This window comes from Pipistrellus kuhlii, unplaced genomic scaffold, assembly GCF_014108245.1.
Source record: "Pipistrellus kuhlii isolate mPipKuh1 unplaced genomic scaffold, mPipKuh1.p scaffold_m20_p_8, whole genome shotgun sequence".
Classification (NCBI taxonomy): Eukaryota; Metazoa; Chordata; class Mammalia; order Chiroptera; family Vespertilionidae; genus Pipistrellus; species Pipistrellus kuhlii.
In genome coordinates, this window is record NW_023425584.1 from 24,699,746 (window position 1) to 24,714,342 (window position 14,597).

General features: G+C 56.0%; 2 protein-coding genes across 8 annotated transcripts; one reads left to right on the top strand and one right to left on the bottom strand.

The window, feature by feature from the left end:
* The first annotated feature begins 157 nt into the window (after window positions 1-157).
* On the top strand, window positions 158-12,183 carry FCHSD1 (FCH and double SH3 domains 1). 4 transcript variants are annotated; one of them, XM_036425300.2, is made up of 20 exons: window positions 158-305; window positions 548-645; window positions 1,238-1,283; window positions 1,677-1,744; window positions 2,048-2,204; window positions 2,291-2,427; window positions 2,508-2,571; window positions 3,408-3,536; window positions 3,981-4,103; window positions 4,279-4,374; window positions 4,794-4,919; window positions 5,317-5,421; window positions 5,585-5,746; window positions 6,366-6,494; window positions 6,575-6,658; window positions 6,813-6,930; window positions 7,066-7,286; window positions 8,598-8,685; window positions 9,727-9,782; window positions 9,920-12,183. In XM_036425300.2, exons 1-20 carry the CDS (start codon window positions 285-287, stop codon window positions 9,983-9,985), a joined length of 2,094 nt encoding a protein of 697 aa, XP_036281193.1. In that variant the 5' UTR covers window positions 158-284; the 3' UTR covers window positions 9,986-12,183. The 4 variants fall into 4 exon arrangements, with proteins under 4 accessions (XP_036281193.1, XP_036281195.1, XP_036281196.1 ...); XM_036425302.2 differs by having other exon boundaries at window positions 2,069-2,204; XM_036425303.2 differs by lacking the exons at window positions 158-305; window positions 1,677-1,744.
* RELL2 (RELT like 2) lies at window positions 10,418-14,534 on the bottom strand. Of its 4 annotated transcripts, none has more exons than XM_036425309.2 (8): window positions 13,779-14,533; window positions 13,117-13,356; window positions 12,652-12,717; window positions 12,495-12,561; window positions 11,833-12,018; window positions 11,207-11,579; window positions 11,054-11,087; window positions 10,418-10,787 (listed from the first exon to the last, which is right to left on the bottom strand). In XM_036425309.2, the coding sequence occupies exons 2-7, from the start codon at window positions 13,298-13,300 to the stop codon at window positions 11,055-11,057; spliced, it is 909 nt and encodes a 302-aa protein (XP_036281202.1). In that variant the 5' UTR covers window positions 13,301-13,356; window positions 13,779-14,533; the 3' UTR covers window positions 10,418-10,787; window position 11,054. The 4 variants fall into 4 exon arrangements, with proteins under 4 accessions (XP_036281202.1, XP_045432803.1, XP_036281204.1 ...); XM_045576847.1 differs by having other exon boundaries at window positions 13,117-13,350; window positions 13,779-14,532; XM_036425311.2 differs by lacking the exon at window positions 13,117-13,356 and having other exon boundaries at window positions 13,779-14,531.
* Window positions 14,535-14,597: the final 63 nt, after the last annotated feature.

Genomic DNA, 14,597 nt, shown 5'->3' on the forward strand with positions numbered 1-14,597 from the left:
CCACTAGAAATAGAACCCCGGCGTCTTGACTCAGAGACCTGGGGTTCCCCCTACCGCCCTGCGGACGCGGCGTCCACCCAGCGGCCCGGACGAACCCTTTTGGGGTATTGGAAGCTGCAACAGAGGTTTACTCCTCCGCGGCCCCCTAGCGTCTCGCCGCCCTACGCGCAGCCAGACCAGACGTGGGCGGGGCGGGGCGGGGCCTGTAGGGGGCGGAGCTTAGGACTGGGCGGGGCTACCCGGAGTTCCGGAGTCCAGTCGCTGCTGCCGGGGCTGGAACGGAGATGCAGCCGCCCTCCCGAAAAGTGAGCTGGGCCTGGGAACGGGGCTCGCGGCGGGCTGGGGTTGTGGTGGGGTCCAGGGGGCACCCGACTCGCGGTGGGGGGCCAAGTAGTAGGAGGAAGGGGTCCGAGCCCGACCCAGAAGTAACCGAGGAAACAGCCGGGCCCCTCCCTCCCCGGCCCCGCCTCCTCCCCGCCGCCGGCGCGGAGTGTTTTCCAGGCCCCCGCGCCAGGGGTCTGAATCTCTTTCTTACCCCCCCCCGAAGGTGAAACCGGCCCAGGAGGTGAAACTTCGCTTCCTGGAGCAGCTGAACATCCTTCAGACTCGGCAGCAGCGGGAGGCAGATCTGCTGGAGGACATCAGGTAGTAGCTCCTGTCCCCCCTCCGCGGAACCCCATCTTCGCGGTCGCGCTCTGGCTCTGCCTCTTCCCGGACGTACTCGGGGCTGGGGAGTGGGGTGAAGAGCTCGCCAAACTTAGCCCATTCACAGCCCTCTCCCTAGGCCTGCCTCTCCAGATACCAGATTCCTCCCACCCCAATACATGAATAAACGCACAGGGACCCTCCCTCAACCCTCTTGATTTCACATCACTCCCCCATCACTCTTAGGGCAGAACCCCCCCCCCCCCTTCCAGACTTGTTGGGAGGCTGGCAGACAGTGTAGCCAGGCCCTCCCCATCAGTCCTCACCTCCAAGTCCACAGATGGTTCTCCCAGGGTGGGGAGGACCCTGCTGAGACGCTGAGCAATGAGATGGGTTTGACCTGTGTTCCAGCTGCCTGCGGTGATCTCAAGGACTCTCTGTAGTCTCATGGCCTCCTGGTGCACACTCTAGGCCTGGCTCCCCTCTTCCACCTGCCCTGGCTGAGCAAAGGATTGGGGGTAGAAGAAAAGGACCAAATAGTAACATCCCCTTCCCTCCCTCCTCTAACCCCCCTGTCCGCAAATCTCCACAGATCCTACAGCAAGCAGAGGGCAGCCATTGAACGGGAGTATGGGCAGGTATGGGACTCCTTTCTCTAGACCCACCCTTTTGTTCTAGCCTCCTGTACACCTCCACACATACTCCTGTTCTGGTCAAGAGCAAATGCCTAGAGTCAGGCAGATTTCTATCAAATCCCTTTTGTGCTATTTATTAGATGTGTGACCTTTGGACAAGTTACTTAACTTTTCTCGGCCTCGATTCCTTTCTTTGTAAAATGGGAATAACAATAATTGTTCCTTCATGTAGGGTTGTTGTAAGGGTGGACTAAGGTAGTGCCTGTAAAACACTTACAAAGTGAGAGGCACACGATACACATCTGGTGAGTGGCATTATTCTCTTCTGACCCCGTAGTCTCCCAGTTGGGGGGAGTCTTGGGAAGGGAGCTAGGTCTGTGATGACTTTTCCACCAGGCACTCCAGAAGCTGGCTGGGCCGTTCCTGAAGAGGGAAGGGTGCCGGAGTGGGGAGATAGACAGCAGGTGGGTCCCATGGAGGGGGAGGCAAGGGACCAAGGAGGGATGAGGGCTCGACCCCAGGAACCTGTGGGGATGAAGGCCCAGTGAGGGAGGAGGGCATGGGAGCTGACACAGCAGCGGGAGAGGAGCTGACCCAGCAAGGACACTGTAGGCGGGGGTGGAGGACATGAGTGATCCTTGTGGCTGAGCTAATGGGCTGATCGATTGAGGGCTCCCAGACGCGGGGGATGGGAGAGCACTCTGTCTCCCATGGTGTTGGGGGTGGGTGTCTTGTGAAGCTTTGTAGTGCTTCCCTCTCCAACATAGACCTTCTCTGGGGGGAGGCAGGATGGTGTTTGGTGCCTGGCGCTGTCTGCTGGATGCCACCGTGGCTGGGGGCCAAGCCCGGCTCCAGGCGTCCGACCGATACCGTGACCTGGCAGGGGGCACAGGGCGGAGTGCCAAGGAGCAGCTGCTGAGGAAGGTATGGCTCAGTAGATGGGATGAAGGAAGGGCTGGCTCAGGACTGTTAAGTGGTCTGGGGCAGACTCTGTGTGTCCATCCCCCTAGGGGGCAGAGAACCTCCAGAGGGCACAGGCCGAGGTGCTGCAGTCTGTCCGGGAGCTGAGCCGAAGTCAGAAGCTGTATGGGCAGCGGCAACGTGTGTGGGCATTGGCACAGGAGAAGGCGGCTGATGTCCAGAACAGGTGGGGTCATAGGGAGTTAGGAGCCTGGGGTGGGGGTGAAGGCGTGGCCTAATCTTGACTCCTCTCCCTTTTCTGCTTAGGCTGAACCGAAGTGACCATGGGCTCTTCCACACTCGGACCAGTCTCCAGAAACTCAGCGCCAAGGTTCGGAGATGCAGGCACATGTTGGGGCAGGGAAGGGGTGGGTAGAGTAGTCTAGTGGTTTGCAACCCAGGGGCATAAGTCTGAGAGCCTGGGATGCATTCAGGCTTCCCTATTTCCTTGATGGGTGACCTTGTGTTAACTAGATTTCTTTGAGCCTCATTTTCTTCATCTGTAAAATGAAAATAGTGCCTTCCTTTTCCATTCTTTGAATATGCATTTATTGAGGACTTCTGGGTACTAAGCACCATTCTAAACACTGGGATTCAGTCGAGAATGTTACCAATGGAGTTCCTGACCTCATAGCCTGGTCAGGAGAGACAGACAGTAAAAACAAAACAAAAAAACACAAAAAAACAATCACGTTAGGTGAAAATAAAACGTGCTCTGATAAAGGATAAAAAGGGGCTGTCATTTAGAGGAATAGCCTCTCTGAAGAGGTGGCCTGAATGTCAAGAAGGAGGCAGCCATGCAAAGATCACGGAAAGGTCAGGGGAGGAACATTTCAGGGAGAGCAAAGGCTCGGAGGCAGGAATAACTCTGTAGGCTCCAGGAACTCAGGGACGGCCAGTGTGGCCGGAGCACTGTGAGCGAGGGGACAGACACGGGGAGAGGTCAGGGAGTGTGCGGGGGCCAGCTCCTGCTGGACCTGGTAGACCACGGTAAAGAGCGGCCAGGATGTCATTTCAAATGTACACAGATGCCCCTGGAGGATGTGTACATTTTTAAGAATGGTGTCCAGCATCTCAATAATGTTAGAATCTATTCTGGAGTTGGTTGGCCTTGGAAGGACCGTAAGGGTTCCGGGTTCATGTTGGCACCCTGTTTTCCCCTCCTAGCTCTCCACACAATCGGCCCAGTACTCCCAGCAGCTGAAAGTGGCCCGCAATGAGTACCTGCTCAACTTGGTGTCCACCAATGCCCACCTTGAACACTACTACCAGGAGGAGCTGCCCGCGCTGCTCAAGGCCAGTGCCAGCCTCGATCCCCCTGCCTGTCAGCAGGAAAGGAGGGGAGGACCTTCCCTGCTTCTCACCATCAGCAGGCTGGGCGGTGGTAGAGTTGGTAGAAAATACATAGTTGGGTTCTGGTTCTGCTTCTGACTGGTGGCATGACATTGTGCAGGATGCTTCACCCCTCTGAACCCCAGTTTCTTCATCAGGAGTAAACCCTGCTCTGCCTCCTTTTAAGACTAATGGGGCCAAAGGGGGGAAATGGATGTGAAAATTGCTTTTTAAGTGGTTAAGTATTGGACACACCATGGCTTATTATTAGAAGCAATTCATAGTGTCTTATTCCTTTCTCCTTCCCCATACCTCATGCCCATCACCCATCCAAACCTGGACAGAGAGCCTGCTTTGTGGTAAAGGCCCGAGGGAAGGGTGGTGTCAGTATCTTGGGGTTCTTTCCAGGCCCTGGTCAGCGAGCTGTTGGAACACTTGAGGGACCCTCTGACCTTACTGAGCCGCACTGAGCTGGAAGCCGCAGAGATGGCGCTGGAGCACGCCCGCCGGGGAGCGCAGGCAACCTCCCAGGTGAGGGCAGTGCCCGATAGATACCAGCTCCCAGCGATGCTCTGTACTCGCTCCTGAAAGAGACCACCCACTGCGTGTCTACCCTCCTTTCTTCTCACCTTGTCCTTTCTTCCAAGAGCGGACAGGCTTGGAGAGGGAGCCAGTTCATGGCTGACTGACTTCTTCCATCCCCCAGGTAAGCTGGGAGCAGGACCTGAAGCTCTTTCTTCAAGACCCCGAGGTGTTCTCCCCCATACCGCCGCAGAAGTTCCAGCCCGCGGGGAGTGACCAGGTGAGACCTCCCAGGCCACATGTAAAGGGGACTGTAGTTTAGGCCCATCCCCGTTATCCTTCCGATGATATTAACTTAGTAACCTAAACCGTGGAGAGGAGGTTTCAGACTCTAGTTCCCCTCTCTCGCACCAGGCACAAATGAACACACTTAATCCCACCGTTCGCTCTCTTCGCCGCGCTATCCTCCTCATTCTACATCTGTCCCTCAACTGGGATCCCATTTCTGGGACTCTCTCTGTGTCTATGTTCACATGAACGCACACCTGTGTCCACAGTCGTAGGTGTGTACCCCACCTCTGTCCCTGGAGGTCAGGACAAGAGACAAGTAAAAAGGAGAAAACGGAGGGAGGGACGTAGAGAAGGAGCAGCATCAGGTCCTCCCCACAGCCCTCAGGCCTCCCTCCCCCCATGATTTAGGTATGTGCCTTGGAGCTGGAGGGGGTCGCTGGAGGTGTGGCTGGGGAGAGCGACCTGGAGAAAGAGGTTCAGCGCTGGACGAATCGAGCTGCCCGAGACTACAAGATCCAGAACCATGCGCTTCGGGTGAGGAGCGGGGTACAGGTGTCATGGTGGACGAGAATATCTGAGAGACGGAGATCCTGGGCCACTGGGGATGTCCTAGTGCGGGCAGGAGGGGTGCGGGGGAAGGTATTTTAAGCCAACTGTGTGGCAGAGCAGTCAAGAGCACAGCTTTTGGAGCGAGACCCACCTGGGTTCACATCCTGCTCTGTCGCTTCCAGGTTATGTAACCCTGACTAAGGGAGTGGTTTAATCTCTCTGGACCTGTTTCCTCATCAGTAGATCAGGACGAACACTAGCATCCACCCCACAGGGAAGATCAAATGATATAACGCATATGAAGGCACTAGCAAAGTGCCAGGTCCATTGGAAGTTGTGTCCCATAGCATCTCCGTCACCCTGTCCTCTGCTCCCAATCCAGGTGCTGCAGCGGCTGGAGCAGAGGCGGCAGCAGGTTCCGGAACGGGAGGCTCTGAGCATAGAGCAGCGGCTGCATGAAGTAAGGCAGAGCATCCTGCGGGCACAGGTGAGACACTCCGGGGTTAGGGGACCTGAGATCCCGCCTCCTCAGCCAATCCTTCTCTCCTCCGTCTGATGGAGGAGGTAAAGGGTAAACATATTTGGGGAGGCTCTGCTCACCTCCCCAACACAAGCCCAGCCATAGACTGGATCCCTCTTCCCCATGCCAGGTGAGCCAGGTGAAGGGGGCCGCCCGGCTGGCCCTGCTGCAGGAGGCTGGCCTGGATGTCCAGCACTGGCTGAAGCCAGCCATGACCCAGGCCCAGGACGAGGTGGAGCAGGAGCAGCGGCTCAGCGAGGCCCGGCTGTCCCAGAGGGACCTCTCTCCTACGGTGAGCTCCTTCCGCTCCCTGCCCGCACACACCCAGGAGGGCGAAAGTCCCTGGTGGACGTCAGGCCCAGTAAATTGGGAATCACAACAGTACCTACATCAAAGCGTTGTTCTGAGGCTTAAATGAAATCACTTAAGTCTAATTCTTCGCATGTTTATAGCATAGAGTCCCCAACAAACTTGTATGGAGTATAGGACTGTGGTTATGAGCCAAGGTTCTGGGGACGGACTGTAAGTGATTTGTCACTTATTACTTGTGTGATCTTGGAAAGTGACTTACCCTTTCTGAGCCTCAGTTTTCTCCTAAGTAAAATGAGGTAAATAGTTATACAAAATAACAGTGGGTTATGATGAAGTTTAAATAAGAGGACATACATAAGATCCTTCGTTAGCTCTGTGCCTGGCACATGGTAAGCGCCCAGGACACTTAACGCTGCAGTCACCGTTAGTCTTATCCTGCCCTGTGGTGACTTTTCCTGTGATATCTGATGAACCGATGGGTGGTGCTACCTTGGAGGAGGACCCATCGAGTTCTTCAAGGGTAGGATGGAGGAGAGGGGGATACAGTGGGAACTTGACAGTGACAGTGACAGTGACGTCTGTTCTCTGTTCCCCTCCAGGCGGAGGATGCTGAGCTCTCTGACTTTGAGGATTGTGAGGAGGCTGGAGAGCTCTTTGAGGAGCCCGGCCCCCCAGCCCTGGCGACCAGGCCCTTCCCCTGCCCCGCACATGTGGTGTTTGGTTATCAGGTGTGGATTGGGGGGTGGGGACCTCAGCTGGGCAGGGATGAGGGACAGCCAAGTCCTAAATCCTTCCTTGTGGGGCCCAGGCAGGACACGAGGATGAGCTGACTATCACAGAAGGCGAGTGGCTGGAGGTCATAGAGGAGGGAGATGCTGACGAATGGCTCAAGGTGGGTATGGACCGTGAGCTCTGACCTTGGGAGTTTCGGGGCAATTGAGGGACTTCCCTGTGGCCCACAAGGACTCAGCCAAGCAAAGCTAGAAGCCTGAGTGGAGGAGGGTCAGGGCCATGGCTATTGTCTGTTCTCATTCCTGGGTGAGCAGGCTCGGAACCAACACGGCGAAGTAGGCTTTGTTCCTGAGCGCTATCTCAACTTTCCCGACCTCTCCTTCCCTGAGAGTGGCCACGACAGCAACAATCCCTCAGGGGCAGAGCCCACAGGTAAGAAAGGAGAATTCTTGGTCAAAGGATGCTGGGTGCGGAGAAGAGTTACTGAGAAGCTGTGACCCTGAGGTGTCATGGTCGTGGGCACCATCACTCCCTCCACCCCTCACCATGTCTCCCGGGTTTCTGCAGCATTCCTGGCCCGTGCCCTGTACAGCTACATGGGACAGAGTGCAGAGGAGCTGAGCTTCCCTGAGGGGGCGCTCATCCGCCTGCTGCCCCGGGCCCAGGATGGAGTGGATGACGGCTTCTGGAGGGGAGAATTTGGGGGCCATGTTGGGGTCTTCCCCTCCCTGCTGGTGGAGGAGCTGCTTGGTCCCGTAGGGCCACCTGAGTCTTCAGACCCTGAACAGGTGAGGCACCCTGAGTTGACCTTCCCATCCCATTGAGGCCCCATATTCATCTTAACACTCCCTCCCCTCTCCAGGTTTACCTCCCATAGGGGCTTGGGCCTCCCCATCTCCTACGGCTGGCTGAGAAAAAAGAAACCAAGGCAGTCTTCCTAAGAGTTTGGTGGTGCTACTTTAGTGCTAGATAGCTCTGAGTTCTGGTGCCCACTACATTATCTAGGGCAGTTGTTTGACCTCACCGACTTCTTTCTTTATGTGTAAAAAGGGAATAATACCTACTTTAGCAAGCCCACTATCCTGGCAGTGGATAATGGCGGTAAAGCCTTTAGCCCGGAGGCCCACAGGAGGTGCTTTAAAATACAGTACTTGCCCTAGCTGGTTTGGCTCAATGGATAGAGCATCGGCCTGTAAATCAAAGAGTCCCAGGTTCAATTCCAGTCAAGGGCATGTACCTTGGTTGCAGGCTCCACCCCAGCCCGGACCCTGGTCTGGGCGCATGCAGGAGGCAACCAATCGATGTGCTTCTCTCACATCAGTGTTTCTGTATTTCCCTCCCTCTTTCACTCTTTCTAAAAGATCAATGGAGCCGAAACCGGTTTGGCTCAGTGGATAGAGCGTCGACCTGTGGACTGAAGGGTCCCAGGTTTGATTCTGGTCAAGGGCATGTACCTTAGTTGCTGGTACATCCACAGGAGGGGGTATACAAGAGGCAGCTGATTGATGATTCTCTCTCATGGATGTTTCTAACTCTCTATCCCTCCTTCTTCTTCTCTGTAAAAAAAAGTCAATAGAATATATTAAAATAAATAAATAAATAAATAAATAAACAAATAAATAAATAAATAAATAAAAGATCAATGGAAAAATATCCTTGGGTGAGGAGTAACAAAAAATAAATTTAAAAAATTAAAATACAGTACTTATTATTATAATGCAGCAAGAAGAGCATAGGAGTGGAAGTCAGGAGACCCTGGCTCCAGCCAGGACTCTGCCACTAACTGGTTCTCTGATTTTGGCTAGATGGCTTAATCTGAGTCTTGCCCTTAATGCAGGATTTGTCAAGATCCCTACCTCATGGGGTGGTGGTGGGAAGTGAATGAATTGGTGCATGTGGAATGCTAACAGAATGCCTGGAACATAGTGTCAGTACACATTGGCTGTGGAAATGAGTATCAGCTACAACCCTCATTCAGATACAAAAATTTGGCACTCTTGGTATTGGGGAGTGATAGGACAGGGACTGAAGATGGGATGAGAGAACAAGCTGGTGAGACCTTCCCACATGCCAGAACTAACTATGCCCCTCATCCTCAGATGCTGCCATCCCCTTCTCCTCCCAGCTTCTCCCCTCCTGCACCCACCTCTGCCTTGGATGGGGCCCCCGCACCTGTCCTGTCTGGGGGTAAGTAAAGGGAACTAGGGGTTTGGGGCGGGAAAGTGGCTGGAAGAAGGAGGAATCTTGGGATGCTTGGGTTACGCTTGGGAACCTCTGCCATCAGGCTCCTTGAGGCATGATGGTGAGAAGAGCTTGGACTGTGGGGCCAGGCCCAGTGTTCCCACTCCACTCTATGACTGCCTAGTGTGTGATTTGGGGTGGAATGTTTAACCTGTCTGGGTCTTTACAGAGTGAAGTTGTTGCGAGTTAAAAAGATGTCTGTAGAGCCCTAGCTGGTTTGACTCAGTGGATAGAATGTCAGCCTGCGAACTGAAAGGTCCTGGGTTTGATTCTGGTCAAGGGCACATGCCCAGGTTGTGGGCTCGGTCCCCAGTGCGGGGAGTGCAAGAGGCAGCTGATTAATGATTCTCTCTTATCATTGATGTTTCTATCTCCCTTTCCCTTCCTCTCTGAAATTATTATAATAAAAATATATTTTTTAAAGATGTCTGTAAGAGTGTCCAGCATTGTGCCCGGCACATAACAAGCATGCAAGCAATTGCTGTGTTCTCATTCTTTTGAAAATTAGCCAGCTTCTTCTACAGTGCTTCCCAATACACATCCTCTGCTCTTAAGTCTTTTTTGAATGCTGCCAACACCTGGGTTTGTGTTACAATTTTCCATCTTGGAGTGTTCACCTTTGCTAAAGTCTTCCGGTACTTATACTCTCTTCCCAGAACCTCCTTCCATAGCTCACTTGGAATGATTTAGCACGCAGTCATTCATTGTGCTTGTTGTGTTTCATTGTTAGGTTCCTGGCAACCACTGGGGGTGGAGGAGGGGGTGCTGTGGATGCCACCTCCCCTTCTCTGATACTGTGAGCAAGGCTGATTATTCAAGAGATGCCCCATAAGTGTTGAGGATGGATAGACTGATGGACTTTATGGCCAAGTTGGTGACTGTTTGTTAACTCAACAAGTATTTACAGAGTGCCACTGTCTTAAGTGCTGATGATGTAGCAATGAATAAAACAAAGTCTGAAGACTGACTTGTGATTCCTGTTTCCAGACCAAGACTTGAACTGCCCTGGACCCCTGGACATGATGGTGCCTCGACTCAGGCCGGTAAGAGCCTCTCCCTGGAGGAGACTGTGTAGGGAGGAGTCATTCCACCTTGTCCTGTTTTGTCTGTAGGGCTGAGGGAATGCACAGGGACATCCCCAATAGAGGCCTCTGGAGCACTGACTGTGTGTTCCCTACAGGTGCGTCCACCGCCTCCCCCGCCAGCGAAAGCCCCGGATCCTGGCCGTCCAGACCCCCTCACCTGAAGCCAGGGGGACTACTGCCCCTGCCGAGATGCTGCTGCTGCCCTGTCTCCTTGCTGTCAGAGACCACCTTCAGTGATCCGGAGTGACACAGCCAGAAGCTGGAACCTCCCCCGTTTCTGCTCTTATCTCCAGGGGTAGAAACTGCCCCTTTTCCGATTCTGAGTCTGGGACTCCTCCTTTCCCCCGCATTGTCCGTCCTCTTACTGTCTCTAGGGCTTGAACTACCCCTTTCTTTTTTACCACCACTCCAGCTCTGGAGCGGTGAGATACCCTGAAATCTCTGGGGCTGGACCCCATCCGCAAAAGTCTTGAGAGGCTCTGGACAGTCTGTCTCCACCCTGGCTCTGTCACCCACCCATTCCCGATGCCAGGGCCACAGGGGTTGGGGGCGGACCTGTCAGAAGGAGTTGGAGCCATTATGTGAAACAACTGTAATGGTCTGAGCAGATTTATTGACAGTGAATAAAGGGCATGATGCCCAAGCCAGGGCTTGGGCCTTTTGTGCCAAGAGGGCAGGGGAGTCTAAGGTGCTATTGCTTTAAGGGGCCTGATCCCAGTTGCCACACTCTAGCACATGGAGCAAGGTGATGGGGAACGTGGGTCAGGCAGCCTGTTGGCAGGCAAGGAAAGGGGACTGAGGGATGGGGGTGGGTGGGGGCCTTCTCCCAGTGTCCTCCAGGCTGAGACCGATTAGGACTGGTCCCTCAGCTGGGGGCAGTGCTGTCCAGTGGAAAGTAGAGGTTTCATGGCCACCCAGCCCCTGGCTCTGCAACTGGTAGTTCTTCAGCAACGAAGAAGGAGGCTTGGGGGAGAGGAAGGGTAATAGTGTTGCCTCCTAGTCACGTTGTATTCCAGCTTTCCCCCGGGGGCTGTGGTACCTTCCCTCTTCCCTGGAGGGCATGCCTGCTCCCCACCACCAAACCGAAGACTATATAGCAAAGGAAAAGCCTGCCGTTTACTGGGGGTGGGGGTGGGGGAGGGGTGCAGGGAGCCAGCCAATGGGCTTCAATAGTGTAAATAGGGGGTGGGAGGATGAGATTATCTGACTTGAAGCCCAGGCACACTTACCTCACACACCTTTTGCTCCCCGTGCTGGAGACACCTGAGTGAGAGGAGGGGTCAACAGTAGGAGAATAGGATCTGAGTCATATCAATGCACCCGTTCCCAGAGCAAAGGGCAGTAAGAGCTCAGCCCACCACAGCCGAGGCGTGTCTTCATACCTGGCGATCGGATGTGTCCGGTTTGCTTGGCTGTCCATTTGCCTCTTGTCTGGCCAGCCCTGGGCTGGGGCCCCTCCCTCCAGCCACCAGCGGTGACTCTGCAGAGGCTCCAGGGCTCCCTCCAAGTGCACAAGGGTCTAGGTTGCTGTCCCTGAGTCCATTCTGCACTGCGGGGCTGGCAGGGGCCTGAGGCTGTGGCCTCTCAGGGGGCAGGCTTTCAATGGCTGGCATCCCTGTCCTGGACTGCCCTCCCCCAGACCCTTGACTGCCCCCTGGGTCCTGCCCCCCACCAGACCCCCAGCTCCTGTCTGTGGGGGAGCCATCGTGATGCTCATGCAGTCCATAGCGCCTCTCAATGTGTGTCACCCGGAACCTGGGAGGGAAGGGAACACTGGTCTTACGATCACAACTCAGGAACTGCTTGGCCCTCCCCTCCAACCCGGGACATCTTTGGTTTGATGGCCACATCCCTGTAGCTTAGGGCAGCGGAGACCTCAGATTGTGGGGTACGTTGTATAACCTACTCTTGCTGTAGGTCACAATCCAGGAGAAGAGAGGTGGGACTCACCCTTGGAGTCAGGATCCCCCACCTCAACCTCCCTTGCCCCACGGCACTGTGTCCCCACCTGCCCACAGAGAACACGGTGGTCTCCCCAGGCCGGGGACGGCTCTTCCCTTCCTTGGAGCGTCCCTGACGGACCAGCGGGGGCCTCTTGTTGCGGCTGCAGTGGATGCAAGGGGCTGCAGAGCCCAGGTGCACTGTGTGATGATGGGACGGGGCTCCATCCTGCAGGCTGGAGGTGGCATCCACGCTGGACGGTAGAGAGGAAGGGAGCGGGGGTGACATTTCCATTCCTCGTCCTGTTCTGTTTGTTTCTGTTCTTTCAGCCTGCTCCTGAAGCCTCCAGATGCCCACTCTCCCCAGGCCCCAACATTCTTTCCTGTCTCCATCCAATAAACTCAACATTAAGGTGGTAGTGATCATGTGTTCTTCCCAGAGCTGTTTTCTAAAAAGAGGGCAGTGCTTAACCCAAAGGAGTGAATGTAAAGCTTGAATGTAGTTCACAAAGGGTGAATGCAAAGCTTGATGGCATCCAGAAGGGAGGTATGATGTGAAGGACGTGAGGTTCCTATAAAACTTCTTTCTTCCTACAGGTTAGCCAGTTTTGCCCTCCTCCCCCCTCCCCCCCAACCCCAAACATGCAAGGAGACTGGGAGACGATTGTGCTGGAGGAGAGGGTACTCTCCAAGGCAAGCTAAGTCATGCTGGCCTTCGTCTCCAGCTCACCTGGACAGCTGCACTGTCCCTTCTCCTTCACTGTCCCCCAGCATCTCCTTCAAGGCCTCAGCATTGGCTGAGGGGAGAAGGAAAAGGAGTCAGTGGAGGTGGAGGTCAGGGCAAGAGAAAGTCAGGGGGTGGATGGGGAGGGGGAGCTTACACACACCTTCATTTTGGATAATACAGCGAACGATCCTCTCTACTGTGTCCTCATTCATGTCATCGTCGTCAGCTAAAGGAAAAGAAAAAAAAAAAGGTTGACAAGGAATTGGAAGCGAGTCAGCTTTGGGGGACACTATGGCTCCTGTGGCTGATGGCTCACGATAGAACCTTGTGCCTATGTGTCATCGTGCTGGGCATTAGCATTTCAGGGGTCAGGGCAGAAAAGATGAGGAAATCAATGGGAGCCCAAGGTTACCATCAGCGGGGCCCCACCCACCCCCATGCTGCCTTCTCTAGCCTTGCTTTCAGGATGGTGTAACCCCACCTGCTGACCCAAGCAAGCATCACAAGGTCTTTTGAAGGCTTGGCTGGGACGCGGCTGGGTCTGTTGGCCAGGAAGGCTGACAGAGGTGTGCGGACAAGGGTAAGGAAAAAGGTGACTGAGACAGGTTCTAGGCTCCTCACTCACGGGGCTGGAGCTGGGTGTCATCGGGCTCCGAGCCCCTGGACGTGCGGCAGCGGTAACCTTTCTTCTTGAGCACGTGGCAGATCATGAAGCCCACGAGCCCCATGAGGAAGAAGACCAGCACAAGCAGGAAGAGCATGTACAGCCCATGTTGGGGTGGCTCCAGGTCAGGCTGTGGTTCCGCCATGAGGCCCTGGGGGGCGAGCGCGGGCCAGGACGCCTCCTGGGGTTTGGGGGCTGCGGCTAGGAAGGATTGGGGGAAGGGACAGAAATGCCAGTCTCAGGATCTGAAACAGGCACGGCTCGGAGGTCCAGCCCCACCCACAAGGGAGCTGTCCGGGCCTGGAGTGCTGGTCAGGGCCAGGGGTGCTGGTCAGGGCCAGGGGTGCTGGACCGCGGCTATGCAAGCCCTCTCCCCCTGGTCCCGCTTTTCCGACGCCCACAGCGCTCCCCTTTCCAGTTTGTCCTGCGCTCCCGTCCCTTCCAAGGACACCACAGAGCGAGATGGGACGGAATTCTCAGGCGGTCAGCGCAAGAATCGCCCCTGAGTCAGCGTCCGCACCGGCCTGAGCCAGGCCTCTGTAGCCCCCCTCACTAGTTCGTACTCCAGCATCCTCCCCCCTTTTTCGGTTCCTCCCATTCTGACCACCTGGCCCACCCAGTACCGGTGGTTTGGTTCTGGCTTCGGCTCCGACTCCTGCTCGGGTTCCGGCTCGGAGGGGGGTCCTAGTCCGGCTCAGGGCCCCCGACGCCCTCCCGGCTCTCATCCCTCGCTTCCTTCCCCTCCCCCCTTCGCCACCTCACCGGCTCCGGGCTGCGGCTGCAGATACCGGTGCCGCGGCAGCCGGGGGGGAGGGAAGGATAGAGAGGGATGCAGCCTGGCTGGGAGCAGCGGCAGATTCCGGATAACTCCGGCCCGGAAAGGAGAAGAGATGGCAGATGGCGTGCGCCGCCGCCGCAGCCACCCTGGGTTCCCAATAGCCTTCGCCTGTCGCCGGCCCAGGACCAGGGGGCGGAGCGCAGGTGTGCGGGGCGGAGAGCGCGGGCCGTGCGCGCTGGTGAACGCAAATGTGGTGTGCGGCGCGTGACTGCGCCGGGCCCCCCCGGGAGTGTGCGGCGCTCAGCCTGGGTCCGGGTGGGGTGGCCAGCCAGGCAGGGGAGTGTGTCCTCTTGTCTATCCGGCACGCCTGGCGCGGCTCCCGCCCTTAGATACCCAGGCCGAGTGGACAGCCAGGAATCTCCCCAGGGGGCCGGGGGGAAGCCGGCTTTCTGAACCGGAGACGGGGCTGCGTGGCCGGCTCTCCGGAGCCGTCTGGAGAGGTGGCCACGGCAGGCACCCGGTGTAGGGCAGGTGGCTGGACGGGAAGTCTCAGTTTCTCAAAGATCTGACCCCACGCCTGGGAGGAAACGGCCCTCGCATCCTAAGACAGATGCTACCTGTCTTCTGCCCAAGCCCTGACGCTCACGCCCAGAACAGAGCCGCA

Bases quoted from the DNA above. Each gene is read 5' to 3' on its own strand.
- RELL2 (XM_036425309.2), bottom strand. From the start codon at position 13,300: ATGGCGGAACCACAGCCTGACCTGGAGCCACCCCAACATGGGCTGTAC. The intron at 11,580-11,832 runs GTGGGGACACAG...CTTCCCTCCCAG, and splicing joins ACCGTGTTCTCTGTGGGCAG to GTTCCGGGTGACACACATTG. The intron at 11,088-11,206 runs GTATGAAGACAC...CCTCTCACTCAG, and splicing joins CGGACACATCCGATCGCCAG to GTGTCTCCAGCACGGGGAGC.
- FCHSD1 (XM_036425300.2), top strand. From the start codon at position 285: ATGCAGCCGCCCTCCCGAAAA. The intron at 1,284-1,676 runs GTATGGGACTCC...CTTTTCCACCAG, and splicing joins TTGAACGGGAGTATGGGCAG to GCACTCCAGAAGCTGGCTGG. The intron at 6,659-6,812 runs GTGGGTATGGAC...CTGGGTGAGCAG, and splicing joins ATGCTGACGAATGGCTCAAG to GCTCGGAACCAACACGGCGA.